Source organism: Palaemon carinicauda, chromosome 1 (assembly GCF_036898095.1).
Source record: "Palaemon carinicauda isolate YSFRI2023 chromosome 1, ASM3689809v2, whole genome shotgun sequence".
Lineage (NCBI taxonomy): Eukaryota > Metazoa > Arthropoda > Malacostraca > Decapoda > Palaemonidae > Palaemon > Palaemon carinicauda.
The window spans coordinates 6,181,719-6,197,549 of record NC_090725.1 but is presented as its reverse complement, the minus strand read 5'-3'; the positions used below and the strand labels follow the sequence as shown (position 1 = coordinate 6,197,549).

Here is a 15,831-nt window from a genome sequence, read left to right as displayed (position 1 = left end):
TTGTGACAAAGACATTCAGAGCACTGACGTCTAGCACCGGTCTCCAACCTCCTGTCTTCTTTGAGACTAGGAAGAGACGGTTGTAAAATCCCGGTGATCGAAGGTCCGAGACTTTGACCACCGCTCCCTTCTCTAGCAAAAGAGACACTTCCAGTTTCAGGGCTTGTCTCTTTTCTTCCTCTCTGTACCTGGGAGAGAGATCGATGGGGGACGTCGCTAGAGAGGGTTTGCGTACAAAAGGGATTTTGTACCCCTCTCTGAGTAACTTCACAGATTGTTGATCTGCGCCTCTCTTCTCCCAGGCTTGCCAGAAGTTCTTGAGTCTGGCTCCTACTGCTGTCTGAAGTTGCAGGCAGTCAGACTCTGCCCTTAGAGGACTTGGATCCTTTCCTCTTCCCTCGCTTCCCTTCGGCACGAGCACCTCCTCTGCTGGAGGCTCTGCCACGAAAGGGCGGAATAAAGCGAGACGCTGGAGTGTCTATCCTCGGTCTAGCAGACAATGTAGGCAAAGGGGGAGCTTTGCGAGCCGAGGACGCAACTAGATCGTGGGTGTCCTTCTGAACTAAAGATAAGGCAATTTCCTTTACCAAGACTTCAGGAAACAGGCACTTGGAAAGGGGAGCAAAGAGTAGCTCAGATCTTTGGCATGGCGTCACTCCAGCAGACAGGAAAGAACAGAGAGACTCTCGCTTCTTCAGGACTCCGGACGTGAATGAGGCGGCTAGCTTGTTGGACCCATCACGGACGGCCTTGTCCATGCAGGACATAATGAGCAAGGAAACATCCTTATCTGCAGAAGAGATTTTCCTGCTCAGGGCTCCTAAACACCAGTCTAGGAAGTTAAAGACTTCGAAAGCCCTAAATATCCCTTTAAGAAGGTGGTCCAGGTCCGATGGTGACCAACAAATCTTCGAGCGTCTCATGGCAAGGCGGAGGGGAGAGTCTACAAGACTTGAGAAGTCGCCCTGGGCCGAGGCAGGAACTCCCAAGCCGAGAACTTCTCCCGTGGCATACCAGACGCTCGATCTAGACGAGAGTTTAGATGGGGGAAAGGCAAATGCTGTCTTCCCTAAACTCTTCTTAGACTCTAACCAGTCTCCCAACAGCCGCAAAGCTCTCTTGGATGAGCGAGAGAGAACGAATTTAGTAAAGGCAGGTGCGGTAGCAGGCACGCCTGATAAAAACTCTGACGGCGGCGAACGAGGAGCCACAGAAACAAAGTGGTCCGGGAACAACTCCTTAAATACAGCCATGACTTTTCTAAAGTCCAATGATGGTTGAGTTGCCTTAGGCTCGTCAAGTTCTGAAGGTTGATCGTCTTGTGGTTCAGCAACGTCCTCATCTGATAGTTCCTCATCCGAAAACTGATGAGGAAACGGCAACGGAGTGGGCAACGTTTGGCTCGCTGAGTCCGGTCGCACTGGTGCATGAGTGACGGAGCCGGACGCAGCGTCATGGAACTGCTGCACAGTCTGTGAACTGTCAACAACCATGGGTGCGCGAGGACGCACGGCGTCCACCCGAGACTGCTTAGACCGTCTGGGTTGTGCAGTCAACACCATACAGGGTTGCGGAGGTTGACGCACCGCGTCAAAACAAGTCACCTCTGATGGTTGCTGAACGTCCTGAACGTCAACAACCACCTCCGTGCGTCGCCTAACGTCAACGTGCGGCTGGCAACCCACACTGGGTCGCATCGGTGGAGGTACCACCCCAACTGGTAGACGCGAGAAAGTTACCTCAGCGTCAACAGGACGCACAACAGACCGCTTGGATGGTTGTTGGCCAGAAGGTTCAGCAGCAACCTTCTCCGCATTAAAGTCCTCCATCAAGGACGCAAGCTTGGACTGCATGTCCTGCAGCAACACCCATTTAGGGTCTACGGCAGCAGGTGCGGCAACAGACAGGGTGAGCGACTGAGGCGGTACCGCTTTGCCTCTCTTAGGCGGCGAGCAGTCATCAGATGATGGCAACGAGTCCGAACTGACCCAATGGCTACAACCGGGACGTTGTACTTGTCCTGAAGGGACCGACTTACGTTTCAAAGGTCGTGAGACCTTGGTCCATGGTTTCTTACGAGAAACACCTTCGGACGACGAGGTAAAAACGGGCTCTCTCGTCTTACGTAGGTAGGGGCGATCTTGGGGAGATACGCCTGATACCATGGAGGGAACGTCTGTTCGCTGATCAAGGCCTCTCGAACCCATGCGTCGTACGACATTGCTTCTCCCCTGGGCTTGGGAGCTTGCAAGAGGTCCCGGACTAGGAGGACGACAGGCACGAACAGACGAACCCTCAAGCGCAACACTGTTCACAACACTTTGAGAAACACTAGGCACTTTATCACTTCCCGCGGCACTTTGGCACTTTAGTTCCTTAACATCCGCCATGAGTTGATTGCGGTCACTTGCAAGGGACTCAACTCTCTCCCCCAAGGCATGGATAGCACGCATCATGTCAGCCATCGATGGTTCCTGAGTGCTAGGAACAACCACTACAGGGGAAGGATTAGGTTGAGGGGCATGAGGAGAGGAAAAATCTACCGACCTAGAAGAACTTCTCCTTACCCTATCTCTCTCTAGTCTGCGTGTATACTTCTCAAATTCGATAAAATCGAATTCCGAAAGGCCCATGCATTCCTCACACCGATCTTCCAATTGACAGGTTTTATCCCGACAATTGGAACAAACAGTGTGAGGGTCGAGAGAAGCCTTTGGAAGACGCCTATGACAGTCCCTAGCATTGCATTTTCTGAACTTGGGAACTTGTGAAAGGTCAGCCATTTTGAATTGGTCAAGGGAAAATTCCAAAAAACGATCTAAGTCATCAACAATGAATCCGATACAAAAAAAGAGTTCAAGGATTTATTTGAAGAAAAACCCTGCACTGCGAAAGCTCAAAACCAAATTAAAGTACTTCACCAAATATGATGGGAAAAACTCCAGGTTTCAACAGCGAGTAAAGTACGTCTTGTCGACACGTCGACAGAGAAGAAATTGAGTCTTTGTTTACATCGAGTATGGTATCTGGCCGACAGTTGGCGCTGGTGGGCACACCCGCAACCTGTATAGCGATCGCTGGCGAGTTTTTACTGTTTTTTGTCTGTCGAGCAACAGAGTTGCAGCTATATATATTCACCGGCTAAGTTAAATATTTAAAAAAAAAATTTTATAGCATTTTTTTGCAAGGACATACCGGTACGTCCATGGGGGTAAAGGGATGGCTTTTGTGAAACGTACCAGTACGTCTTTTGGGGGTAAAAGGGTTATCAAAGTAAAAATTTAATTTTTGGGGATGTGCAGTGTGGTCTTCAAGGACTTTGCTCTTTAAAAGAATATTGTTTCCCTGCTGTAAGAAAACAGATACTCTATATTCTCATATAAAGGACAACCCCATGTAATGGGTGAACCCCAAAATTTCCATTAGGAAAAGCATTTTTATCATATACTGCATGTAATGGGTGAACAGCAATATCAAGGCCAGGCTAATGTTACTACACTTTTATCATATATCTTTTACCAAACATATTATAATCTATATTGCTGTTACTGCTATATATTTACATGTTTAGTTTAAAATATAAGCTGTATCTCTGTAAAAATAAAACACAATTTGAGTTTTAACACAATGTTTACATATTCACTCAATGTTTACATATCGTCAATCACCATCTACAACCATCTCTTGGCAAATATGTAAACAATCCTAGTTGTCTGATTAAATGTTTTTGGTGACCGAAGTATTGTAATGCTGTAAAGATAAAATTAATTCTTATTTTCATTTTACAGTACTTAAACATGCAACTACAGTATATGACTATACTGAGCATATATGTTGTTAAGTCAATCGTTCCAAACTACTAAGTCCATCCATCCATATACCAAGGCACTTCCCCCAATTTTGGGGGGTAGCCGACACCAACAATGAAACAAAACAAAAAGGGGACCTCTACTCTCTATGTTCCTTCAGCCTAATCAGGGACTCAACCGAGTTCAGCTGGTACTACTAAGTAGAAAAATTAATTACAAATATGGAAAATTCTAGGTTTCAGACAACTCGGCTAGCTTACCGACAACACTACTGAGCCGGAGTACAGTGGAACCTCTACATATGATCTTAAATCGTTCCGGGACCTACATCGTATGTTGGAGTAAATATCCCCATAAGAATACACTGTAATTTGTATAATTCATGCTACAGCCCAAAGACTTATGATAACTCCTTAATAAATCACTACATATAATTACACACAGCAATAATACAACTGCATTATATAATAGAGATGTAAAAACGAATAATTATAAAGAAATAATAAATAAAAAAGGTGTTTTTATTGTCACTTTACCTTAGAGACAGGCCAACGTAGGTGTAACCTTTGCTATGCAGAAGGAGACTGACGGTCGGCGAGGAGGTAGAAATGGTGACTGCGATAACATACCTTAACTTACTCTAACTTACACTAAATGAACTTTAACCTAACCTTCAAGTCACAATAGATAGCACTGGCCTTCTCGCAAATGATCGTTTCAGTGATCATATCGCCAACAATCTCTTTGTCCTTTACCCATAAAAACAAAAGGCATTCCATCTCCTCCAGGGTAGGGCTGTGACGTTTTGAAATAATGGTGATCCCCTTCGATAGTTTGACTGCTTTAATGGATGCCTTCTGCTTGATGATCATCGAGATTGTGGACATATTCCAGCCATATTGTTTAGCCAAATCACTCACACGCACACCGCACTCATGTTTTTCTACAATTTCTTGCTTCAATTCTAATGAAAGCATTGCCTTCTTCCTTTTCTCACCACTACTAATACCTGTACCGAAACTAAGCTTCTTAGGACCCATGATTATACATAAAATCAACGATGAAACGTGAAAAAAGGACGATAATACACTGTTAATAACAGACCGAATAGGGTACAACCGCACGATGCGCACAAGAACAGAGAACTGACCGAATCGACGGTCACTGGCATTCCTTCGACGTGCTGCTGTCTACGACCGACGCTTCGAGAAAATTCTACATGTATGGTCGATGTTGGAACATGACGTCGGGTGTCAAGAAGAGAATTCGATCGGATTTTATGTCAGATGTTAGAACAATCGTATGTACAGTAAAGGCAATCGTATGTAGAGGTTCCACTACTATAAATAAATAAAGTTAAATTACCTGTAAATATTCTTATTTAAACATAAATCTATGTCAAAATTAAAATTAGTATATACAATTTTAAGTCCATCCTTCCAAATTACTACCCTATTAATGACCAATATATAATTAAAATACAGTATCAACAACACAAGAGAGGTTGAGAAAATCAATATTTTCATCATTCCAAAAGTATCTCTCATGTAATGGGCGAACCCTGACTTTGGACATACAAAAATAGTCTTAAAATTTCACCTTTTACATGAAAATATACGGTATATACATTTAAAAGTTCCATGTTAAGTACTTGAATACTGCATAGTTTCAATAAAAATGTAAGAGACAAGGAGTAGAGCTCACAATGTTAGGACTATCTACAGTAGTGTAACATTAAAATAATAACAATGGTCACTTTACCATAACGTTGGCCTTCTTTTCTTTAACGGGTGTGACTACGTCCCATTACATTCATTAAAGAATGGTTTGATCACACTAAGACCAGTGCTCCCTGACTCACACTAGACCCCTTTATTAACATACAATGCCAATTTCAAAATCTCCAAAGCCACCCAGTGCTGTTCTTGAAAGCTATACCCAAATGAATTGATAATTCCATTGGCACATCAACAATCTCAACCCAGTACACATTTATATTAACCGAACGCTGTTGCACATACCATTTATATACAGTTTCTTCTAAAGCTTTACATTTAGCAACTCTCATGTGCTTATGCATATGCCAAACACCTTTATCTTGTTTTTTCTTTACTTTCTTATACTTTATGACTAAAAGTTTGTTTTTCTACTCCATATTTGGCACAAATACTTGCCATGTAAGTACCAGACTCTAATGATAGATAAAATTATTGATATAAAATAAATATCATTAAACCAGAACCAGGTTTACTAATACATATACAAGTGCGTATTTATAATGACCACTCTCTTTCTCTATATATCATCATCATCAACTGTTACTAGTCCACTGCAGAACAAAGGTCTCAGACATGTCGTTCCACTTGCATCTGTTTATGGTCTTTCTATGCCAGTCCACACAAGCATACTTTCTTAGTTCGTCAATCCACCGTCTTCTCTTCCTTCCCCTACTTCTTTTGCAAAATCTAGGGACTCATTCTATTATTCTTAATGTCCATCTACTATCTGTCATTCTCATTATATGTCCTGCCCATTCCATTTCTTCTTCTTACATGTTGTTAGAATACCTTCTACTTTAGTTTGCTCTTATATCCATGCTGGTCTTGTTTCTGTCTCTTAGTGTTATCCCTATCATTATTCTTTCCATAGCTCTCTGAGTTAAAAAAAAAAAAAAATTAAAGTTGCAGGTTTCAGGTCTCCACTCAGACAATCTACATCATTCTGCTCGGGCGACCATAAGCCAGCAGGGAATATCACTAGCCCCTCTAACCTCCCCCACCCCACACCACCCTGGGGAGTGCACCCGGGTAGAAGGTCTCACCGTATCCACGTCCTGGCGGGGACGCGAACTTGGGACCTCTGAAACAGAAGTCCACGACGCTACCGACCTAGCTATCCGGAGTATAACTAGCTTATGTTCCAAGGCTTTAGTAAGACTCCCAGTTTCTGATGCTTAAGTTAAAACTGGTAGGACCATCTGATTAAATACTTTTTTAGAGAAAGTGGCATTTTACTTTCCATAATCTCAATTTGTTTACCAAAAACTCTCCATTCCATGCTTATCCTTCTTTTAATTTCAATCTTGTGTCCTGAGTGATTAGATAGAGGATTCATTTTAATGATTTAAGTAGGAGAATTTAGAATATTACAGTATGATAGTATTTGCTATTTTGCATGTGAAGAGATTGCCACATTGAGTGGTGTTGTATCTTTTCAATTCCAGTTTGTATCCGTTTCCTCTGGACTGATTTGTGCTAAGTGTGAATAGATTGTTGTAATCTACATTTGTTATTCCTTTAGGAATTTTGAATGCCCCTATTAACTGTCCCTTAGTCGTCGACAAGGATGTGGAGTCGGTACCAAACCTTTTGACTCCTACTCCGACTCCTCTCTTTTTGGTACTTACGACTCCGACTCCGACTCCTTTATACAATATTTACTCCAAAATCTATTATACCCTATACATTGCTAGAAAACAAATAATTTTTTTTCTACTACATGTAAAGTATACTATCGACATGTCTGTTGCTAAGTAACTGCCTTTTCTTAATTACTGTCCATTGTACAGTCCTGGTAAAATGAAACCGATGAAGATACAGATTTAGAGAAAATAAACCCATACTCATATCAAACAAATGTTGTATTATGAAGAAAACCAGCTCCACTTTAGTGGACATTTATAATATTCAATATTGAATGAAAACAAACTTTAAATTAATCTTTTTTATCAGTAGGAAGTCACTAAATAACTTAATAAATAAAATCACACATATGAAAAAATAAAAATGATATTTCTAAACTCATGGAATTTGATAAGGCTTAAACGTTTTTTCTTAGAAACAAAATTGCCTCGGTTAGATCTTCCTTTATTGAAGCTATTGGATCTGATCTGATTATTTACGGTGCAGAAAAGTCTTTCAACACTGACTTGGGAGGGGGGCATTGCTGTCAGAGTTCTGGCTACATCACGGATGATCTGTGGACAAGCTGGGATGGCTTCTTCTACTGTCATTTTCATAATTAGATCAAACTTTTCTATTTCATTTAAAGGATCGGAAAAATCTTAATTTTAATTTCATCATCTTGTTGTCTGGTACATCTTCGCTTCGACGACGCTAAACATGTGTTTGTTCTATTGGCTCCAAGTAGAAATCAAAGTCTACTTTTGCACCATCAGTGCTTTCAGTTTCTTTGGCTGGCGGTTGAGGAGCCTCTGGTTCATTAATTCCATGTCAAAGCTTGAGTGTTGCTAGTTCATTGAGTGCCTCTTTTCCTTAAGAATTCTGTTTCTTACATGCTATTTTATGTATCACTCGCGCATTCTTATATTTGAACACACTCAAAAAATTTACAATTTTACACATGGACCATCGACTTACGATAATACTGTATACTATATAATTTACCATATAGATTTTCAATGTATACGATAAATGTGCAACACATACACACACACACACACACACACACACACTCTCTCTCTCTCTCTCTCTCTCTGAACATAATCTAAGGCACATTTACCATTGAATGGATAAGTGTCAGAATGTAATGAACTATTTTGATTGAATTGATAAAATCCCTTCTGATGGAAAGGCACCTGTTTGCCAATATAAATGCGTTCGCTTACATTTCCTAACTGTAAACAATCTATCCTTTATTTCCTATTCCAAGGATTAATACAATCATTTGAGAAACCAAATTACAACAGACTAACTTTTATACTCCATTTTTTATCCCATCTCCCACTTCAGTGGGTTAGAAAATTAAAAGATAGGATAAAAGTATCGGAAGTAACATCATAATCATTGCGTAAACGCATACAGCCCCCCCCCAAAAAAAAAAAATTGTTTTGTTATGAACAAATGAATCAAATAGCAGTTGTTTTGTTTGCATATCAATCACTGTACAATAGTAAACAAAGAAGCATAAGACTGACATTTTTACATTGTACACTAGTTCACTGTGGAGAAAAGATCAAGAAAATACGCAGCCAAATACAAACTAACAACTGTAAATGAAGGCGAGAAAACAAATAATATTCATAACCGCTATTCTGTTTGGAATCGGGGAGAGCTGTCTGAAACTGAAGGAAACAAAAGGAAACTTTAGTGGGAACCTAAATGTAAATGCCAAATTTTGAATATAGTTACAAAGTGTCTAAGAACAGAGAATATAGTTTTGGTATAACACGATATAATAAATAATTTCGTAAGCTTTATAATCAAGCACCATAGAGCTAAAAAAAATTTAAATTATTGTGCATCGGCAACATGAACGAAACTCCGGTTAACTTCTATATGCGATTCAACTTGAAAGTAAACAAAATATGAGAGAAGTATTTCAAATAAAACTATTGACATTAGTTTCCTAATTAGAAGATGATAGATCTAGTAATAATTCTTACTTTTAAGAAATATGAAATATCCTTCTGTAGATTGCCTTAATCAGCTGATTTGGAAAGAGTAGAGGAATGACGATCAACTTAAAAACACAAACAGCAGAAAAGATTATATAAACGTAAACAGTGAGGAAGATTATAATTCACTATGATTTTATTTATAAATACGATACTAAAATGTGGTTAATACATGCATTATTGTTGGAAATAATTAAGCATAACATCAGTTTGATCAAAATCTGGTTTATTTCAAATATAGCTTCATGTTTTTACCAGAATAAATGGATATACTGTTTGATCAAAGACGTAGCCTAGTCCAAGAGTGCATATGTTAATTTTATATAACGTGTATGATGCCACCTTCTTGAATTTAGCTTCAAAACTCATATGTTACGCAAGTATATACGGTATTTGAGTTATAAAGCAATTCAGATCCAATCGGAGTCAGAGTCAGGACAATTTTAACGACCCCAACTCCGACTCCTCAGACTCAAAATTGCTTCAACTCCTCGATTCCAACTCCAACTCCACAGCCCTGGTCGTCGAGCTTGTAGATCGAATAAGTTCAAACGTTCCAGCCTCTGTCTATATCCAAATAACCTTAGTGTTGGAACTAATTTGGTGACCCTAGCTTGTACTGCTTCCAGTCTATCTATATCCTACTGAATACTTGGAGCCCAGAATTAGCCTCCATATTCTAGATGGGATATTACTAGTGATGTGTACAGCTGTAGTACAGTGTCTTCATTTCTGTATTTGAATTGCCTTTTTATGTAGCCTAATAGTTTCTGAGCTTTCTTTTCAGCTTTTATACTCTGTTTGGTGAACTTTAAATCTTTGCTGATAATAATACCGAGATCTTCCACTTGGTCCACACTTTCTATTTCATTACCCAAGCTGTGAGTAATCTGACTGTGGGTTACTATAACTTATGTGCATGACTTTACATTTCCCACAATTGAAAGGCATTTGCCATTTTCTGGACATTCTCCTAGCTTTCCTAGATCCTCTCATAAGGCTTCTACGTTTTCTGAGATCGCATCATTTATGCCTAAATTAGTATCGTCGGCAAATTTGGCTATTCTACTAGTTAATCCTAAATCTACGTCGTTAATGTAGATCAGAAATAGCAATACGCCAAGGGCAGATCCTTGAGGTACTCCGCTTGTAACACGAGAGAGAGAGAGAGAGAGAGAGAGAGAGAGAGAGAGAGAGAGAGAGAGAGAGAGAGAGAGAGAGAGAGAGAGAGAGAGTTTCTAACGGAGTACGTACGATGAATTTTGCAATTTGTTGCATCAGTTTTGGTGCCAATTGTACTGCAAACATCCTAAATTCTAAAAATCTATATTAAATTAGACTACTTTTTTATACTAAATTAAAAACTAATATTTATTTGCTTGTAAGCTTAAATAAATTCTTATTACCGGGTAATCATATATTCAAATTGCATTTATAAATAAGATACATAACTGGGAATGGTTCTTTGTGGTTTAGCCTAGTAACAAGTAAATTCGACTTAAGTCGTTTTCAAACTTATTCCTGAAACCAATTACCGACGTAAGGTGAGGTATACCTGTATGTACGCCTCCTATTGACGCATATATATATGTATATGTATATGTATATACATACACACATATATATATATATATATATATATATATATATATATATATATATATATGCATATATACATGCATATACATACATATATATATATATATATACATATATATGTTTATATATGTATATATATATATATATATATATATATATATATATATATATATATATATATATGCTTATGTGTGTGTTAATCTTTATGGATATAAATATCTAAATGTCTACAACTGATTCACCCTCATCCAAACTTCTATTAAATAATTCCAGTTATAAACTGTTTATTTTCATATAAGAAATATCTATCATCTTAATCAACGATTGCAATGTAATTAAGATTTTATTCTGACAGATATCATAAATATAATACTTCGGCTTCTATAAAGAGTCTGATATTGACCTGTGCAATCAGTCCAACCAACAGGTATGGCTGATTGTAGCATATTCCTTTCTATTTGATGGCTAGTTATTTCCCTTTCAAAAATATAAATACATACTGTATATGTCCATCCATATACCAAGGCCCTTCCCCCAATTTTTGGGTGTAGCCGACATCAACAAATGAAACAAAACAAAAAGGGGACCTCTACTCTCTACGTTCCTCCAGCCTAACAAGGGACTCAACCGAGTTCAGCTGGTACTGCTAGGGTGTCACAGCCCAACCTCCCACATTATCCACCACAGATGAAGCTTAACATAATGCTGAATCCCCTACTGCTGCTACCTCCGCGGTCATCAAAGGCATCGAAGGTAGCAGCAGGGCCTACCGGAACTGCGTCACAATCACTCGCCATTCATTCTTATTTCTAGCACGCTCTCTTGCCTCTCTCACATCTATCCTCCTATCACCCAGAGCTTTCTTCACTCCATCCATCCACCCAAACCTTGGCCTTCCTCTTGTATTTCTCCCATCAACTCTTGCATTCATCACCTTCTTTAGCAGACAGCCATTTTCCATTCTCTCAACATGGCCAAACCACCTCAAAACATTCATATCCACTCTAGCTGCTAACTCAGAGAAATAACCCAAGTGCTTCTTTCCTTTTCTTCCAGTGACTTACCTTTACAACACTACCTGGACTTGATTTGGGTTACCTGGATTCTGTTTGTTACATCCATAATCCATTATAAAAGAGTCCAATATTGTGAGTTTATACTGTACTTATAGACAAATAATAACACAAGGGGTTAACTACTGCACTGTAATTGTTCAGTGGCTCCTTTCCTCTTGGTAAGGGTAGAAGAGACTCTTTAGCTATGGTAAGCAGCTCTTCTAGGAGAAGGACACTCCAAAATCAAACCATTGTTCTCTATTCTTTGGTAGTGCCATAGCCTCTGTACCATGGTCTTACACTGCCTTGGGTTAGAGTTCTCTTGCTTGAGGGTACACTCAGGCACACTTTACTATCTAGTTCCTCTTCCTCTTGTTTTCTTAAAGTTTTTATAGTTTAAATAGGAAATATTTATTTGAATATTGTTACTATTCCTAAAATATTTTATTTTTCCTTATTTCCTTTCCTCACTGGGCTATTTTCCCTGTTGGGGCCCCTGGGCTTATAGCATCCTGCTTTTCCAACTAGGGTTGTAGCTTAGCATTTAATAATAATAATAATAATAATATACAAACCTGGGGATGAGCACTAGAAGAATTTACCGATTGGTTACCATCAACTTCAAACTTTTTGGACAAGTCATCCATTAGTTGCGTAAACACACCATTGCGAAGAAGTTCTGCTCTGGCAAAACTTTTGCTCTTGTCACCTTCTAGTGTACCTGCAAATGTAAAACTAGCTCAAGCAATATAATCTTCATTGTAGATAACTAGAAAACCAAAGAAAATTCTGGAAATCCATCATACGAGAGAACACCAACTCCAAAATTTTATTAATTAAATCATAGGTCCTAATAACCTTTTCCCTACATTTATAAGAAGAGAAATAACTGATATTTAAGAAAATAATATCTTAATATGTATTTAGAGATGAACTGATTATCTCCATGTCAAAAACTTATAAAATGTCTCCCAATAACTAATAATGTTGAAATTACATTTGAATTTTATAACTTCTACCATCTGAGTTTGGTACAAATGTAACATACTGTAGCTTATTTTACCAAGATCATGAGGTTTACTCAGAAGGCGTGATTTATAAAGTAAATAAAATAAAACATTACACTTGTTCCTGATGAAAATTAAACACAAGCCTTAACAATAAGTAAACAATAAAAAGACTGCAAATGATTATTTCTTTTACCGTACAGTACCATATACAGTAAAATTTCCTTATCCTGGATTCAATTACAGTATACATGCCCATCCATATTGGTATCATTGTAAAAAGAATATACAGTATGTGGTTATTACACGAGGCCAAAAAAAAATACTAGGCAAACAAAAATGAGAGTGATTAGCATACATACTCCCAAAAACCAAGAAAACTCCCCTCCTACTACCATCTTCAACATCAGACTTCAGGTATTAAGGACAAGAGAAACTATCCTCTTAATCCTTTACACATATGAGAAAAATTTTGAAGAGTTGTGAATACTTCAGATTATCATTTAATGATATCTTTAAAAACACTACGTAAAGATAAAAGTTTTTTATTTTAAGTTGCCAAATAAGAGAGGTATAATATTACTATATTATTATATATAGTAACACCTAATCTTTAACCTATAATCATTGATTTTATTCTAACCTATGATACACTAAATTATTTTCATTCATAGCTAACAAAATTCTATTTGTTCATAGCAAAAAAGGGGAGTCATTCACAATGTTTACACACTCATATGGTCAAGAGAGTGAATACCTTTTTCTCAACACAAAGTGCTAGTTCTAATGCCCAAAAGCTCAAGAACAATTACATTTAAGCAAATAAAAATGAATGTTTGAAGTTAGGTATACTGTATTTGATATTAAATTATGTTAAAAAACTTAAAAACAAAGAAAACCCTTTATATTTACAACAACTAATAGGAAAACTATATGTAGATCAGTATTATAATAGCTTTTTGAGTAAGAGGGAAACATTAACTATTTTCATTAATCTACCATGGATTCAAGAGCTATTTATACAAAGAAGGAAAAGCTTGGCTGGTAAAATAATAAGCTTTTCTACCTATTGTTTGTAGAACCCTTGATTCCAATGGGTAAGAGGAGCCATTGTATAGATAGAGCTATTACATAACACCCTCTGACTCTCAAAGGCATTTGATTTATTCTATTCAAAATTGTACTCGCAGCTAGAACTCTTTTCCCTACTTTTGTTTGTGTAATTTTTGTGGCTTGTGTTCACTTCTTTTTGTTAAGAATATTTGAGGTATATCTCCAAAGTCGTAGGTTAGGTCTTATGAGAATTGCACAGGTAATATACTTTTTATCAGATAAAGTTCATCTTCATTCAAAAGACATTACTTGCATGACTCTAATGCTCCTTCCTCATCCATTGCTCTGGGTGCAATAACTCACCAGAGGAGCTTATGGCTGATTTTTAGCTTTTGGCTGAAACTAGAGCTAGGGTAGAAATGGGAATAAGAGTCAAATAAGAGTCAAATTTTGGGTCAGTTCTCTTTCCCTTTCCCCTCTCATTCAGTCTATGTGTTCCTCATTGGGGAAAGTTAGTAATTTAGGTATTCATGGTTTAGAATATTTTATTCTTGGTGATTTGAAAGGGATGAGAGGTGACTGATTTGTTAAATGGTAATCTTGAGAATATTGAAAAGCTTATTGTCTCTTCAATCACAGCTCAAAGAACCTTTAATGGTTACTGTGTATAATATCATAAAAGTTTCAAATTCTTCTCAGGGGTGTAAAGAATCTCTTAAAACAGGACAGGCTTTGCTAGTCTCCTGAGCACAGGTGAATACCAGAATCTACTAGCTTGTTTACACACTACTCTTACATCTGGCATACTGCCAATGTCTTGAAAGAAGGCAAATTTTTGTGTTGAGTTTCATAATGTTAGACCAGGTGTAGCAAAGCCGTAGCTTCTACTTCCTCCAGTGTGCCTACCCATAACATATTGCCCCTTAGAAGCATTTCACTTTCTCTTGGTCCATCCTCTAACATTTATGCAAGAGAGCCTTTTAACAAGTCTGAAAATGTATCAAATGAGAAACATGAAGCTACGTCTCTTTCACTATCTCAAACTAATCAGGTATCTTATTTGGACTTGGAAGGAGAGTTTCAGGAAAATAGCTTTTGCAGATTAATGAATAGGATTTAGGCTTTGTATCCTGATTGAATTAATTAAATAACAAGATTTGAAGTGTTTAGATCATCTTGTATCTGATTCTTCTTTGAAATTAGCAAAAATCTATATAAACTTTATCCTTATTCTTTAAGGGAGTCATAGAAAGCCTTGAGAACGGCATCGTCTTCTGGGTTGTATATCATCGTTTGGTTTAATTTTCTCCCGAGGCTGAAGGTGAGGGAACTACATAGGGCTGACACGAAATTAGCCTCTTATCACTGGTTATGTATTGGATAACTCTGTTTGCTGACCTAATTGACTCAAGTTTCTAAACAGATTTCTTCCGTCTGCCGGTACACAGGTAGTCTTGGGCCACCTGATATTCCGGATGATGATGGTGAAAATGTATCTACATCTCTTGGAGAAGGGTAGGGATCCCACAATGTGGACATGAATATGAGAGAGGTAGCCAGTGGCTGTCTTGAATTCTCCTACCCAGGATTCTGTATGCCTTGTGATGTTTTATGTCTGACAGGGAAGACATTCACAAGCCTATTTCTTGATGCCTGTCTTCACTGCCCTATAAGTGCATAACTCGGTTAAGATGCAGGCGGTGAAGCAGCCAGAAGGGTGGGATGAATTATGGGGGAGGATGAAAGCGTTCCTCCTCTAAACCAATGAAAGATAGGAGCGTGGACATCTCGTACTTGTCTCGCAGGTAAAGGTTATCTCTCCATCCTCTAGGATGACATTTCTCAACAAAAGGGAGGGACTTTCCTGTTGAAGGTACTGTAGATCTTCATTG

At 38.3% G+C, this 15,831-nt stretch overlaps 1 protein-coding gene across 1 annotated transcript in view; it reads right to left on the bottom strand.

Annotated features, from left to right (window-relative positions):
* LOC137646248 (uncharacterized) overlaps nucleotides 1-15,831 on the bottom strand; it is a 261,911-nt gene that overhangs the window by 154,951 nt on the left and 91,129 nt on the right. The window contains exon 9 of the mRNA XM_068379370.1: nucleotides 12,455-12,600. Within this exon, the coding sequence (XP_068235471.1) occupies nucleotides 12,455-12,600 (146 nt within the window). The remainder of the gene's footprint in view (nucleotides 1-12,454; nucleotides 12,601-15,831) is intronic.